This window comes from Pipra filicauda, unplaced genomic scaffold (genome assembly GCF_003945595.2).
Source record: "Pipra filicauda isolate LSUMZ 115617 unplaced genomic scaffold, ASM394559v2 scaffold212_size3012638_pilon, whole genome shotgun sequence".
NCBI classification, from domain to species: Eukaryota; Metazoa; Chordata; class Aves; order Passeriformes; family Pipridae; genus Pipra; species Pipra filicauda.
In genome coordinates this window covers 2,640,856-2,656,102 of record NW_024104324.1, presented here as the reverse complement: position 1 = coordinate 2,656,102, position 15,247 = coordinate 2,640,856, and the positions used below count along the sequence as shown (strand labels likewise).

The window sequence follows — 15,247 nt, the reverse complement described above, 5'->3', positions numbered from 1 at the left end:
TCTTCACATGCCCCTTCCACTTTCAGGGAAACCCATGGCTCTGTCTACATAGGTAAGGAAACTTCTCTTACATTTTGCAGGGCATCTTGATACTGTGGCAGTGATGAGAGCTGTGACTCAGAGTGGTACGGGGACAATCCTTTCCTCAGAGTCCTCAGGTCCCCCGTGCTGGACTGCTGCAAAGACAAGGACAGAAAACAGGACACTGTATCAACGAGATAAAGGAAAGCTGTGCTGCTCCTGGCCCTGTCCTGGCTTTTCCCACGACCACTTCTGACCTGTTCTCATTACTTCTGCCTGCAACAACAGTGATAGTAAACACTGTAACAAAATGCTTTTTTCATGTCCAGACCTGGAGAAAACACCTGCAAGCAGCTGGAAGTGAACTGTTCAAGACCTATTCCATTAGGTGATACAGCAGGAAGGCATTTTTGGTTTACCTAAGTTCCTACACATTCATTAAAAACATTTGTTAGGATGCATATAAAAAATATTTTTAAGACTTCAGATTAAATCAAAATCAGAAAAAAATACATCAGGGGACATTTTTTAGATTGAGAGTTTGTAAACAGTGCTACTATGATTCACCTAAACTTGTAAAACCTACCTTGATAGAAAGGGTTTCTTATTTGGTTACAAATTTGCCTGCAGCCACAGGTCTTTAGCAAAGTCAAATACATAAAGGTCATCTATATGACCCTAAAAACCAGGTAAATGCAATCAATAGTCTGCACTCAAAGGGAGAAGCAGCACTGGGTGTTAGGATGACTGAATAATCTCCCTGGGACAAAGTTTCTGCATTGTGTTGTTAGCTAGCTCAGTGATTTTGAAATGTGACAGTCCTAGAATGAGAAGAGTTTTTCATTTATAAAAGTACACTCACAAAAAGTCAATACTCAAGTAGCCAAAATCAAAGGTCTAGGAGAATATTCTTTCTTTATTACCAACAAACATCCTCGTTAACTTCTCATATTTTTAAGAGTATCAACTACTGCACTGTCCTCTACTTTAAAGCTACAAAATCATGACCTTTCAGATTCTTATGCTCCATTAAGAGTTTCAACTTGCTTTTGCTGTAGAAATGATGTTTTCTACTTCAAAAGAACCAAAGAAAAATCACTGGTGCAATAAAATTTAACAGGAAATCTCATAAATCAGCTCAATTGTATAAAAAATCCCTCAGTAACCCAAAGGCCCGAGCATAACTGAGACTTTAGGGACTGTGGCCATGCACAGATCTCTGGAAATACTGAAAGTTCATTTACATTTCCTGCTCCAAGAGAAGAATTGGTGCAGTCAGAGTGGATACGTCATTTTCTATCAGTGTCAGAAACATTTTCTTGTAGCTACATGGCCTGTTTAGCACACATTCATCTTTGGTTTTATTTCAAAATGGTGTTTTAATACGTTAAAACTTCTACAGTGACTCAGTGCTTACACAAACCTTCTGGAGCCCTCACCCTATCAACTTTCTTTTTATAAGCTGTAAGGAGAAGGGAAATTTTCAAGAAAGCCATCATGAGAAATGGATGCTAGTCCAGTATCATGCAATCTGCTGGGAAATGTTGTGTCTCACATGGAATCAAGCGATACAGAATGACTTCACCATATCAGATGTCTGGGATTCCCTTGAATTTACGAAGTGGCATCAGAGAAGATCTGGCCTATATTTCTTTCACATTTCACAATAGAGTCAGAGAGAGATCTGAAGAAGATAACTCCTTCTGAGGCCGAAAAGTGACTGCTGCAAAACTGAGTTGCCACCACTATTCCTGGGAGGTATTTCAAAGGAAGGTTAGCAGGTCACAAAGGAAGATGATGAGATGATTCTTAATTTACTGGCAGTGTCCCAGGCATGTGATGTCTCTTGCTGGTTATCCTGAAAGAAATTTACCTTGCCTGGTTTTCCTTCCACTGCCCTGCTGTGTGCAACCTCTTCTTCACTTCTGTGTGGCATGGGGACACAGCAACCTCCTGGAGAGGTCCTGACACTCTGCTACCCATTCATTTAGGTTGTCAGCTCAGGAGCTCATGCACCTTTCTCTGATATCCATGATGAAGGGGCATTTGCACGGCCAAGGCAAAAGCAGAATAAAACAGCAGAGTAAAAATGTGAGGCTATAGCTTTGTGATGGAGACCCCAAAGGTTGCAGATCTCCTCGAAGGCTCCGCTCCAGAAGGGCAGGCATTGCCTTGACAGTGGTTAGAGGCTCTGGATTGCTCAGACTTATGCAAAGCACAGAGACCTGCAAGATGCACAATACTTATGGGGCAGCAGGAGTATAGAAACAGGCCCAAGAAAGAGAGGTTTGGTAAACATTCGTTTGCATCCCAGAAACTTGCTCTCTTGTCCCCAGCTCTGAATGGGTTGGTCTACATTCAATGCACCACATGTTTCATCATGCTACAGCTTGTCCTCATAGAAAGTCAAAACGCTTTGTCCACCAAAGGAAGGAAGGCAACAAAACCCAAATGTAGTCAACATGCAACATCACGTTATTGTGCCTAAAAATATGCTAGTTTAAATTGATTTAATTAACTGCCCTATGCTCCTGCCTGGAGCAAAAATCTGCATTAATTTCAATTTGTCTTCAATTGGTTGAAATTGTGTTGGTAAATACACAGATACAGTCAAAACTCTGCTCTAACAAGTGTTTATAATGGATTAGTTCTATTGCTTTTTTAAAGCAAATCCCATTTAAGACAGTGCACTAGTGTGTGACAAAACTATTGTTAGGTTGTTTCAGTGACTGCTGATTATGAATATGACCTAATGCATTCAATTTGATGGAAAGATTCCCACTGAGTTCAATGAACATCAAAACAAGCTCTTAATTAAAGAATAGAAACAAAAAAGATAAAAAAATAAGACAAGACAAAAAAAAAAAGACATCTAAGAAATAAAAATGCTGAACAGAGATCTATCCAGAAGGGGAGCAAGGTGTTTGGGGCATAGAGTGGGTTTGCTAGGGCAAGAAGAATTCTTCATCTGCCACTATTTATATGACATCCATGTTGGAGATGGCCAAAGTAATACTTTTTCCTCCCACCGTCTGTCATGAAGATAGTCCCTTTCATGAGCAGTCCATTCAACGCAATTTTCCTTCTATATTTTCTAGAAGTTATTTCAAATTGTTTGGGTGGTTTGCCTTTTTTTTTTTTTTTTTACAACAAGCTACCAATCACAGTTCTGCACTATTTATCTTCCTTGCATTGGAAGAAAATATGTATTTCTTCATCATAGAATGAAAACTGTTTTTTCTTCCTTTTTAAAATTAAAATAGTGCGGTGACACATCTTCAACAGACCCCCCTAAACATTTACACATTCCTTGGGCTTTGCTATCAGTGTTAGAGCTAACCAGGAAAAGAAAGTGAATCCCTCATTAAAAAGCAATATGACTAATGATGCATCAGAATGAGTAGCCATTACTCCACTTAAACCTAAATTAAAAATCCTGATATTTGCATTGTCAATTCATTCACAAAATGAAATCTCTTATTACCTGACCTAATTTTCATTACTGAGATGTAAGTGGATCCCAAATTGCTTTTCTACTCAGAAAGGCATTTTAAAAGTACAATCCGTGATCATCTCTGTTCATCATCATTGCTGGAGATTATGTTGCCAGCTAATGGGCAACATGTCTATAATAAATTATCCTTCAGGTAAAATCACTTCACATTTCTGGAGTTCCAAGGAATTTATCAGCAAAATCATTTTCATCTGAACTAAAGCTCCCTGGGAGCGTGCCGTTTCTATTAAACTTTTATTGGCAACATTTCCTAAGCTGAGGAGCAGTGAAGAGGGCGGGAGACAGCAAAGGAGACCAAGAGAGAGCTGAGGAGACTCACAGTCAGTCTTTATCCAACCTGATCAAATTGTGCAACCTGAAAAACACTTTTCCCCAGCAAAAGCCAACAAATGGCTATTGACTACTCCAGAGTGGCTCTTGCTCTTTTATGTGAATTTTTTTCAAACACTTTCAAAAGCTAAACAAAATGAAACAAAACAAAACAAAAAACAAACCAAACCAACAAACAAAAACCCCACCCCCAAAAAAAGCATCTCCTGACTTTCCCAGCAGTACAAAAGTGCAGGACCTGCCCTCAGTCTAACTAAGCACTACTCCACATGGCATTGCCTCCCTTTCCCAGCCGATGAGCACGGGGACAAGACTGCAAACCCAACAACTTTTCCTGCAGTGCAGTGCAAACCTGTGCTACCCACTGCCAGCACTGACAGCTCCAGAGTGGTCACTCCAATACAATCACTCTTCAATACTTGGAAATAATGACATGACATTTATTGCTAAATTTTTCAACTAGGCTGAACCTAGAGTGACCCCAGAAGATACTGTTCTTGAACCAAAGCCTGAGATCTTTGTCCGCCTTTTATGAAAGAAATGGACACAGACATGCCCCTCCCATTAGGGAAGGGAGTTTGGCCTACTCATATCAGTGGGAAAAGAAAAGGACCTACAAATCAGGGTTTTAGTAAAAATGGACTGCAAACCCAACTGCTTTTTTTCTGTCTAGAAAACAGAAGCAATTTGATTACAGAAGCAATTTGATGGCTGGAAAGTGGTATTTTCCATAACAAATAATATATAATTTTAAACAGAAATAGAAATTGAAGTCTTGATGGTTACCAATGCTTAAAATTACATTTAAAAAAAAAAGCAGAACAAAACAACAAAAAAAACAGCAAACACTTGTTCCTATCAAAGCTTTCTATCCTGCTAGCAGGGAGAAGAAATGGTGGCCTCTGACTTTTTGACCCACTGTGCTGAGTGATTCAATTGAAAAATAACACAAATAACACAAGAAGATGGATGGTGTTTGGGGTATTTTAAGGTCAAAGTACTACAAAGAAACATTTATTTTCCTTTCTGTTTCTGTCCAGTAAAGTCAGATCAGCACTGCGGCTATGTTGAACCAACTACAAAGATAAAGTGTTGAAAACTTAGAGACAAGTTAGACAAATTATCTTTTCTGTTACCCTTCAGTGTTACTTCTGCTAGAATGGAGAAAAAAGAAGAAACAGATTTAATTTTTAAACACTTTGATGTAACAAAATGGACTGTTCTTAACAGAAATTAAATACAGAAAGACAGAAATTTACTTGACAGAAAGTCCTCAGCATTTACGAAAGAGATTAGCAAAAAATCTATTTCAATTAGAAATATGTGTTGAAGTGACCGAGGAAAATTAAAAATCAGCACTGTCGGGTTCCAGTAATTCATGAATTAGTATTCAAAACAAGGTTGTTACATAAGTAGCCTTTAATTGAAAACAGTATTTTCTCCCTTCTTATAAGTTGTAACAGATGAAGACTGAAAAAAGTTTAAAAACTGTATTTAATCACAAATTATCAATTTGACTCTGTACCCTGTGGAAGTACTAAAGTCATCAGAGCTACAGCTTCCTTTCTCCCCACAGGCTGTGGGGTCATCTGGGATCAATTTGGGTGTCTAAACATGGGCATCCCATGCCTAAGCATATCCAAGGCACTCTTAGAGCCTTGGTAGGTGTGATAAAGAGCTGCTGGAGACCTGCATCCTTCTGCTGCACAGCAGGAGCAAGGAGGGTCAGGTCCGGTGTCAGCTGAGGACTACAGCTGAGCACCTGAGATGCTGCTCTCTTCACCTCTTTGTAACTCATTTGTAACCTCCTGCATTGTGAAAGCTTTCTCTCCTGGTCTACACTTCATTTAAAAAAAACACACAACGAAGCACCAATTCGAAGGCCAGAAGTCCTACAAAGCCCCTTTTTGTTTACCTCTGGGGAGTCTCTTTATAAAGGGATGGCAAAATGTGTCCAGAATGCAGAGGAGAATCAAGCATACATGAGTCACCGACAGCAGACTTCCAAAAGGGCTGTCATTTCGGAGGGTTTATAATAATCAGCTTCATTTTCATACAACAGAGACCCACTTGCACTAAGCTCAAGAGATGGCAGATTACACACCGCACCACTTAAATGTATTAATATTATATCCACATTTCAACATAACTTTAGAAGAAATTATGTAACAGCATGAAATGCAACTAGATGGAAAGCAATCTTGTGAAGAACTCAATATTGACAAGAGAAGATACCCTTACTGACACCAGTTCAGAAGATTTTCTTTGGACAAACAATTATGCCACACCATCATCCAGCCTTCTGACAGACAAGCAATTTCCATTTTTTAGCGGTTACCTCCCCTTCTACAAAGCACAGGATTTCCTTAAGACATCATTTAAATATCAGAGTGAAGCTGGTCCTCAGCAATAGGGCAAGGGCATTGCACCCTGACCATGTAAGCTCAATAAGGATTTGGGCTTATGATTTGGGTAATCTCTCTATGTGAAAAAAAAAAGTCTACATGGAAAAAAAAATCTCATTCTTACTTCAGATTCTACTTTCACCCCATAAATCTAGATAGAAAACTCTGTTGAGACCTTGGCTTTTGGTTATACACATTTGTGAAGAGGGAAAAAAATTAGAAGGTTTTATTTCAGTCTACTTTGTCAGACTGCCTTCATCTTTATGGACTCTTGTACTGCCCATTACCTGGATTACTTGCCCATCACTGTAATATAAATTCTTAAACCTACCAGCAACAATTCTCTAAACCATAATTGTTCCAGTAATTGAAACTGCCTCAATTTTGACACTCAACAACCCATTGTTTGCAACTGGGTAATTAAATGGAAGGTTTAGCTCAAAATCTTTTCCTGTTATTTCGTGCAGCAATTTAGCTGCCAGCTTCTCTTCAGGTAGGCAAATGGCTTTGATTTGAAGTTGGCCAGAACTTACTAACCAATGTCTATTGCACAAGTACAGGCAGAAATAAAAATAAATTAGTGGCATATTTAATACATTCAGATGATTAAAAAATGGAAATCACCAACATCAGCATGTGAAAGAACAAGCAATCAGAGCCCCAAACACCCAGTAGCAGTATTAAAAGAGAGCCCCTAGATCCAAGAAGCCGTTCATGGATGCATGAGCTCTCTCTACCTTACTGAAATTTCGTGGCAAGCTGTTGCAGTCAGCCAGCTAGAAGGGAACAGAAGAATTTAATACATTTGGAAACTTAACAGAAAAAAGTTATTTTATCATCTTGAAAAAAACCTGTATCTTTACCACAGATGACCAAACCCCTTTTCCCATATTCATGTACAAAGCCTTGCAGCCCATTATTATCTGCACAAATATTAACATCTTACTATCCAGATTTAGAGCATGGTGACCCCACAAACAGTTGATAAAGCTTGATCACCTCATTTTTCTTCACAACTACAGGTATTTTATCACACCTGCAGAGTTCAATGGCACTCTCAGAACACATCTCTCTGTAAGAATGACCTGGCCCAAGATAGCCTCAGTAAGTCCAGCAGAGCAGTGATACTTTGCTGAGGCAAAGCAAAGCAGAAACACATCTCAAATAACGTGAAGGAGACGTTGCAAAGCATCTGCCTTACACAGCTCTCACATGGGCAGCAGGGCAACGGCCCCTGTTTCTCATGACCTCAGCACCACACATGAGTGGCCCTGTCAGGCAGCCTTGTGCCCCAGAGAACATCCCCCACCACACCACCTTGCACAAACACTTCCTCCTTATCTCATTAACCTGTGTTTTAGTGTCTCATGCACCAGGAACCTGAGGGATGGGCAATTTCCCTGTGTGAAGCTAGCTAGTAATTGAATTAAGGTTCAGTAATTGCAGTTATCACTACAAGATATATTCAAGGAAAAATAAGCTCAGCAAAGCACATATCTGACACATATGTGAAGAGTTCCATTAGCTTCAACAGCATTTATCAGGCAAGTTGGAAATTACACACGAGAGTGCAATAAAAAAATATCAACGTATTTGATTTTGAAAGAACTCTGCAAATAAGAAAAAAAAACCTAAGGGATGAGATTAAAACTATTTAACATCTTCCATGTCATGCAATAATATGAGCTTTCTGTAACAGCAGAGATTAAACTCCTTTACACCGGTTCATATCCCTGTTGTACATGTAGCACATCCAGGGATCATTCCTGAACTGGTGACAAAGGCTTTAGAGGATAAAGGTCTGTCAAGACACCTACTCTCCTGATCCCCTCCCTGGGACTCAGATAGGAGGTCACAAGCACACCCTCACCCAGTTCCATCAGTAAAGTCATTTTCAGCAGTTCATGCAGAGTTGGAAATGGTGTGACCCTGAGAATGAGGTGCACAGCCGTTGTGCAGCAGCATCACAGGGGGCTGTAAGGAGGAATTTGGACAGTGTGCCATGGCTCGATCTCAGCCATTCGCAAATGTAACGCACGGACGAGGATCCCCACTTCTGCCTATGCTCTGACTTCCCCCTCACATCATGAGCTGCATTCATACAAGCTGGAGGGGCAACCAGATTTCATCTGGTTGCATTGGCCACAGCTGAAATTTTCTACTGTGGGGGGAGGTAACAACCTTGGGAAAGGCAGAAGACAGTCAGTAAGAGGCTTAGCAGATTTCACCATGTAAAATCACTATTGGAAAAATACTTTTATTAGTATCTCAGTGGGGTACAGGCAATAAAAGCAGTGCAAATTTCAAACCTCTCCATTCTCTGTAGCAACGGAGGTAGGGAACTTTAGTACACTCTTAATACTGTATTTTTGTCCTCTTGTTTTAGATCTGCAGAGAAAGATCAAACCCATAACTCATGGGAGACTCAGATAATCAGTTCAAACCAAATTGCAGTATATAATTATAATCACACAACTGGCAGGCTTTGCTCAAGAGGAAATATGAGCTGGCACAGCTGAGAGATTCAAGTATCACAGCCCATAACCCAAACAGAAATGCAGATCAATAGCTAACAAAGCCAAACAGAGCTATAACCATTGACATTTGGTGTAGCCCCAGTCTAGTCTGCAGCTTGCATGTCATGAGTTTCAGAGCCACAGACTAATAGAGCCCATTCATGGCTCATTAGAACCAAAATTAGTGTCTTTATTAGGGATACCAATGGAGAAGCTAAGGAATGCTGCCCCAGTTCCTCCAGGCAAGTAGATGTAAATGTGGATGTAGTATTAAGCATAGAAACAAACTCAATGCACCATCCCCTGGAGTCACCTTTCATTTTCTCCTGTCAACTGCACTCCAGGCAATGAGGCCAAAGGGAACCACACTGCATCTCCTCCAAAAAGCTCAGCCACAGCAATGCCACTGGGATACCTTTAAGGCACTTCCCACATCCCACAAAACAACAGGGGTGGGAACGAGAAAAATAAAGATCTGAATACCCTCCTGATAAATCAACAAAGGTCCCTTGCAGGCTTTAACTAATGCTGGACACCAGCTGACCAAGGGCTCTGCTGACCTTCTCTCTCTTCTTTCAAGCAGCATTCAGGGCAGGATGGGCACTCAAGTCCCTTTCTTCTGGAAGACCATTCAGATATTCAAAGTTCTCTGCTGAGCCAGGATTTAAACAGTCAGAGACAATCAGTTACAGCCAGTCTCAATTTCTATGAGATAGTTTGAATATTCTTTAAAACTCTCTTATAAAGATTTAGATTTGCATTTTTGGCTTCATGAAAATCAAAACAAAACAGAAAATCTTGTCACAAGCTTACAGTTTTGGGTAAAGACACTATTTTTTTTCAAAGCAATGAATGATTAACATCCTTCCCATACTTCTCCAAGTTGTTTTCAGATATCAGACTCTGAATGTTTCTTGAGCTGGGCTTGAATTTGGCATTTAACTCATTGCAAAAATCTGTTTCTAAGCCTCTGCAGCTATTGCTTAGTTTCCCCTTGAGACATTTTTCAGTCCTTCTCAGATGGACTGATCACTGAGATTCTGTGTTCTTTGAACCTCTCTACATGTTACAAAGACACAAAAAGCTGCTTCTTCATAGCCTGATCTAACTCCAGTTAACAGCTTTTTCCCTGGCCCTGTCCTCATACAGAGAAAAAAGTAGAATCTAACGAAATTATTACAAAGCTGGTTAAGCACAGGATATTACTAATCCTGTATTTCACAGCTGGAGGTTAAACTGAGCCTCATTAAACCCAATGTTCTTGCTTTACCCACAACAGAAACAAATGGGGCATGGCAGAGCTTTGTGTGTGTGCATCTCTCTCACACACACCCGTACACAGAAATTCTGCTCCAGTCCTTTCAAAATTTAAGTTGCAAGAAATTATACAATTGTCTCAAATTCATAAGACTCAATCAACTGAGTATGTCTCTGTCTATCTGTTAATCAACTTCTGGATCCAAATCTTCTTGAATTATAAATATAATAGGTTTTTAGGGAACTCTATTTATAGTCTCATAAAATCCCTGGATACCACAGGCAACAACCCCAGAACACACAGTACACCATCCAGATGTCATTACAAGTTGCAAAAGCTCATTTTTGTCACTGATCATGCATTTTAGATATGCATGAATGCAAGGTGAATGTCAGGAGAATATTTATTTTGGTAGGTAGCAGCTCAAGACCCTGATGTCCACAGTCAACAGAAGGAAATCCATTGTCTTAAAGGGCTTGAAGGTATTTTGGATGCACGTCTGAGACATGTCTGAACTGCTTCTATAAACTGTACATCTCTTATTTGGGGAGGAAAAACACTTTATTGAACAAGTACGTATTATTTACTTACATCTCAAGTCAATCTATTGGATAGCAAATTGGCCAGATCAGTCTTGTCATTTTTAATTCATAAAAGAAGGAGGTGAAATGAAACACACTGGGACATCAATTGGTTTTGCACGCTATGTTTTCTTGAAGATTCTACTACCACAACTAAGGAAGGAACATTTGAGAGATTCTGTTAACATCTTTTGCATTTATGCATGTAGACAATGCAATGCAAGTTAGAGGCTTAAATCAAAGTTTTGAGAGTGGTCTCATGAAAGGTCTCATGAGAGAAGATCTCAAGAGAGAAGGTCTCATGAAAATCTGGTTCTGCTAGAGCTGTACTCCAAAACGCATGGAGTCCTGTAGGAATTCTCACCATTGACTTGAAAGGAATATTTGGATGTGATCTCAAACATTGATCTCCTTTTTTATTACTTAAAATTAATATGCAGCTAAACATTTAAACACTGCCTAAAAATGGTAATATAGTAACTGAGGGCACGTCCCCTTCAGTATTCTGAATTTAAATGGAGACCAACTGCCTGGAAAGCTTTTCATGTCTGAGTTGCTCTGTATTACAAAAAAAAGTCCAATTTCCCTTGTGAGACCTTAAATTAAAGCAATTATACTTATCCTCCTCACATACAAACAGTAGGTAGACTTTGGGGAAATTAGACAGGTTTGTAATTCTGTTCCTGTCGTGGTGAGCGTGTGCAATGCTCCTGGCACAAGCCGTGGCCTCACAACAAACCTCCAGAGCCAATTCACAGGGAGGCCCAAAGTTTAAGACCTTACAGCAACTCTGAGAGCAAAGAGGCAACTCCACAAGAAGGAACTGTTAATGGCAGACTTGGCACAAAAGCAACCGATAATAAAACAACATAGGAAATTGCAGTCCGACTCTCCCAGAGCCAGCCAGCACATTGTGGGCAATTTATTTTTCTCCTCCATCCTCTGCTCCTAGGGAAGAGATCGGGCTCTCCACTGAATGGCATTTACATCTTTGTTCATCGCAGTACTAACAATTATGAGGCTCTTTTCGATCCTGCAGTCCACATTTCCCCCCCTTGTTTTCAGACCTATATGCTGGGAGCTGCCTGCTGAGTGCACGGTTGTGCCAAGATCCCACTTGCCTAAGAATTACAGCAGCCTGCAGATGCCCTGGCCATGGAAGCTCCCAGCTCAAACACCTCAGCTCTGTTTTAATAGCAGTGTTTACAGCCATTGCCTACCATCATTTTACTATCTGCACAGCTGCAGCCTTCTTTTAATTTAGGCTAAGCATGCAGTTTCTTAAAAACAAGACCAAGCATAGTTTTCAAGAACTTCTAGGGATGCTCCAAAGATCTTCCAAGGATACCCTAAATCCCAGTCAGCTAGCAGGCAGATACTGAACTGCTGTGAATGCCGGTGATACTGAAGTCTATTCGCAATTTTAATTAAATACTCTTATGTTCTTCATAAATCCCAAGGGCTGTCACTCCACAGAGAATTTTTTTTAATTCTGCTCTGCTCCAGGGGACTTGAAATTTTCCCTCAAAGATGCGCCACGACCTCATTGTCAAACGTCCAGTTACTCAGAGCCTCACCTGCCCAAAAATCTGCTCTGTTCAAAGCTGGGCTTTTTGAAACAAAGGTATACAATGTGCCCTGGGCATCTTCGAACAGAAAAATGCCTCTGGCATTTCTGTTCTGGAGGGAAAAGCCAGACACAGCTCAGCAGAGACTATAAACCAAAAAGAGTCCCGATAGCCAGCTCATGGGGCACAGTTGTTAGTTATAAGGAGACAGAACAGGGTGATGAGTCCACAAAGCCTATAAAATTCAGTTTTATTTGAAAGTGCTCAGTCCTTGCCATTGTACAGAATGAGCTGAAAATGCAAGACAATGTGAAAGAATAGCCAGAAGTTTGTCACTGTTATTATCTCTAAAATGTACGCATTACTTATAAAACTAACCAGAAATGGCCTTTGGAGTTCCTAAATGTTATAAACACAGGTCTCTCTAACCTTAAGGGGAAAGTGTGTAATTAAAAATTCCTTTTTAGTTCAAGGATCAGTGTGAGATGGCTTAAGGGGTCTATTTTCTGCTTGGAAACCTTCAGCTCGGGGGAATGCCTAAACCTAAACCAAATATGGTCTCCCACCTCAGGGGTTATATCTTAGCAATATGGAAGGTAACCTCACCTAGTCAACCACATACCACTAAAGAAAGGTTAACACCAGCTCTCCTGAACACTTCCCACAAGACACAGAGGAAAATGAGGACTTCTCCCATGTGATGTTGCACAGATTGACTGCATGAACACAGCAGAACTCAGTGTACTTCTTCCCTGGAGAATTTGAGACTATAAAAATGATGCCCATGAAGCTCTCCAAAATCAACACAAAACATTCCTTGGAACTTGCTTTCATCCTCTTTATACTTCAACTAAAACTTCCAGAAACCAGCTACACTTGTGAGAAAGGCTCACACTGTCAACCCCAGGACACAGAGGTCCCCACTTGGCTTTGTGGGGTCTTTGCCACTGTGGAGATATCTACACCTACCAGCACTGGAGAGCAGGGACTGAGGGGCCTTTTCTGAAAGTAGCATTTGCTACAGCATTCCCCAGAACTGCTGCCAGAGATTTTGCCAGCACAGCCATGCCACCCAAGAAAAAGTATGACTTTCCAGCTAACACGGCCATGCCAGCAAAACATTACAGCATAAACTGAGTAAAAAGGAAAAGTAAAAATTGGAGTCATTTCTCCTCAAAGGAGAATGGGAAGAGTGATCTTTACTGATGGGTTAGCAAAATAAGAAGCAGCTCATTTCACAACTGGAAATACACATCTCCTCCCCTAGAAAGCAAAAGATGTCAAAACAACAACAACAAAAAATCCTATATGGCTATCATAAATAACACCCCATCTTCATTTATTTTCCTCCCACTGCAAAGTGTGGCTTGTGAGACGGTATTTCTTGATCTCCCAAGAGTAAGAAAAGCTCTCTCCATTAACCTGTTCAAATAAGTCACTAGAAAAACAGAAGTGTGAATCCCCACATACTGTGTTGCAGGTAACATGCACAGCGCAGAGCAGCTGCCAGGCACAGGCTGGAGAGCTTTTGACTCTCCCACTGAGGCTTTCTTCCAAAGTGCTTATAGAAAAAGGTTATGTCAGGAAGCAGGAGAAAAGTGCAGGCTCAGGACCTCCTGCACCAACTTAATGCCACATCAGAAGTGGGTACAAAGACACCACCTCTCAGCAGCACCACCAACAAATGCTGAAGAAAAAGCAACAAATCTTGCTCAAGATGCACCAGCCAGCAAAGGGGTATTGTGTCACTGGCCACTGGAATATAAATCCTCCTTTAAAGCTTGCAAATATCCCTTGCAGCACCGGCCTTCTCAGGTTTCTCTGGATGAAGCATTATTTCAGCTCTATGTTTAGCACTTGGAAGGAATCCAGGAAGACTTCCATAACCACCACTGATTTGTTAATCCCTTAATGCACAGGCACTGTTTGTTACTTAGGACGTCAGGTTTCATCGCTCCTCAGCACGCTGGTGATAGAACTTCTTGACACCAGGCTGCAAATATTATTGCAAAGTCAATACTCCCAGGGAGAAAGACAAGCTGAGTTAAAATGTGACTTTGGTGTTGACAAGCCAGTTTGGCATTGCAAAGTTCAAATGGCCGGGATCACCTGGTAACTTTCAAAACAGAAGGAAGTTTGCCAGGATCCTTTTTGACTGGAGTCTTATCCCAAGATCCGCATGGTAACAGCTAAACGTTTTCCAATCAGACAAAGCAAGTAAGAATACAGTAAGTGGATTAAAATTTTTTGGGCAAGTGCTGGGAGCTACATGTACATATGCATGTCAGTTTGTACCTATAAAGATTTTCCTAATCTTTCTCATTGAAAGAGAAAAAAAATCCAAATCTGGGTATGTAGTATGACAGACTGGAGGTGATGCAGCTCAGTATTCCCAGGGAGTTCAGCTAGGTTATGGTAGCTTCGACACTTCTGTTGCCCTAAGGAAAGCTGACTCTTGGCTCACAATAGATAGCATGATCTAAAATAGGTCGGATTCTGGTCTTTTTGGAGGGACATTAAGACATCACACACAGGCTGCACAGCAGGTCACAGCCAGGGTAGCATCAGTGCCTGCTGCTGCTGGGGAGGTGGCAGGCCTTCTCCAAAACACAGAGTTATTTTAATGTCATTTCTCTCCCTCCTGAACTCAAATGTTTGCAGTGACACAGTCTGAACGGTGATGACACCTGAGTGGAGGAAAAGGTACAGCCTTCACACCCAGGACAGTGCAGAGTTGAAGGGCTGATGCATTAGCCTGAAGCAGCCCCACACACCCCAAAGCTAACTGGGCTTCATCCTCCCAATGCAATAAGCCCAGGCAGCTATTCAGCCCCTATTTATTACCATCATTAATTACCAACCACTTTTTTTTGACCTCATAAAGCAGATCAGACAGAGCAATGTGCTCGGCTGTGGCAGGACAAAGCCAGGCCAAGGGCACATCAAGCCCATCCCCAAATCCATGCACATCCCAACTGTCCACACACAGCCCATCTGCTTATCAATAGCTCCAATTAAATAGTCTCGGGGTTTCGACCGCCACCAGACACCAGC

General features: G+C 40.9%; 1 protein-coding gene across 1 annotated transcript in view; it reads right to left on the bottom strand.

The window, feature by feature from the left end:
- Window positions 1-15,247, bottom strand: part of CCDC85C (coiled-coil domain containing 85C) — a 108,044-nt gene that overhangs the window by 23,039 nt on the left and 69,758 nt on the right. The window contains exon 3 of the mRNA XM_027730830.2: window positions 72-176. Coding sequence (XP_027586631.1) covers window positions 72-176 — 105 coding nt within the window. The remainder of the gene's footprint in view (window positions 1-71; window positions 177-15,247) is intronic.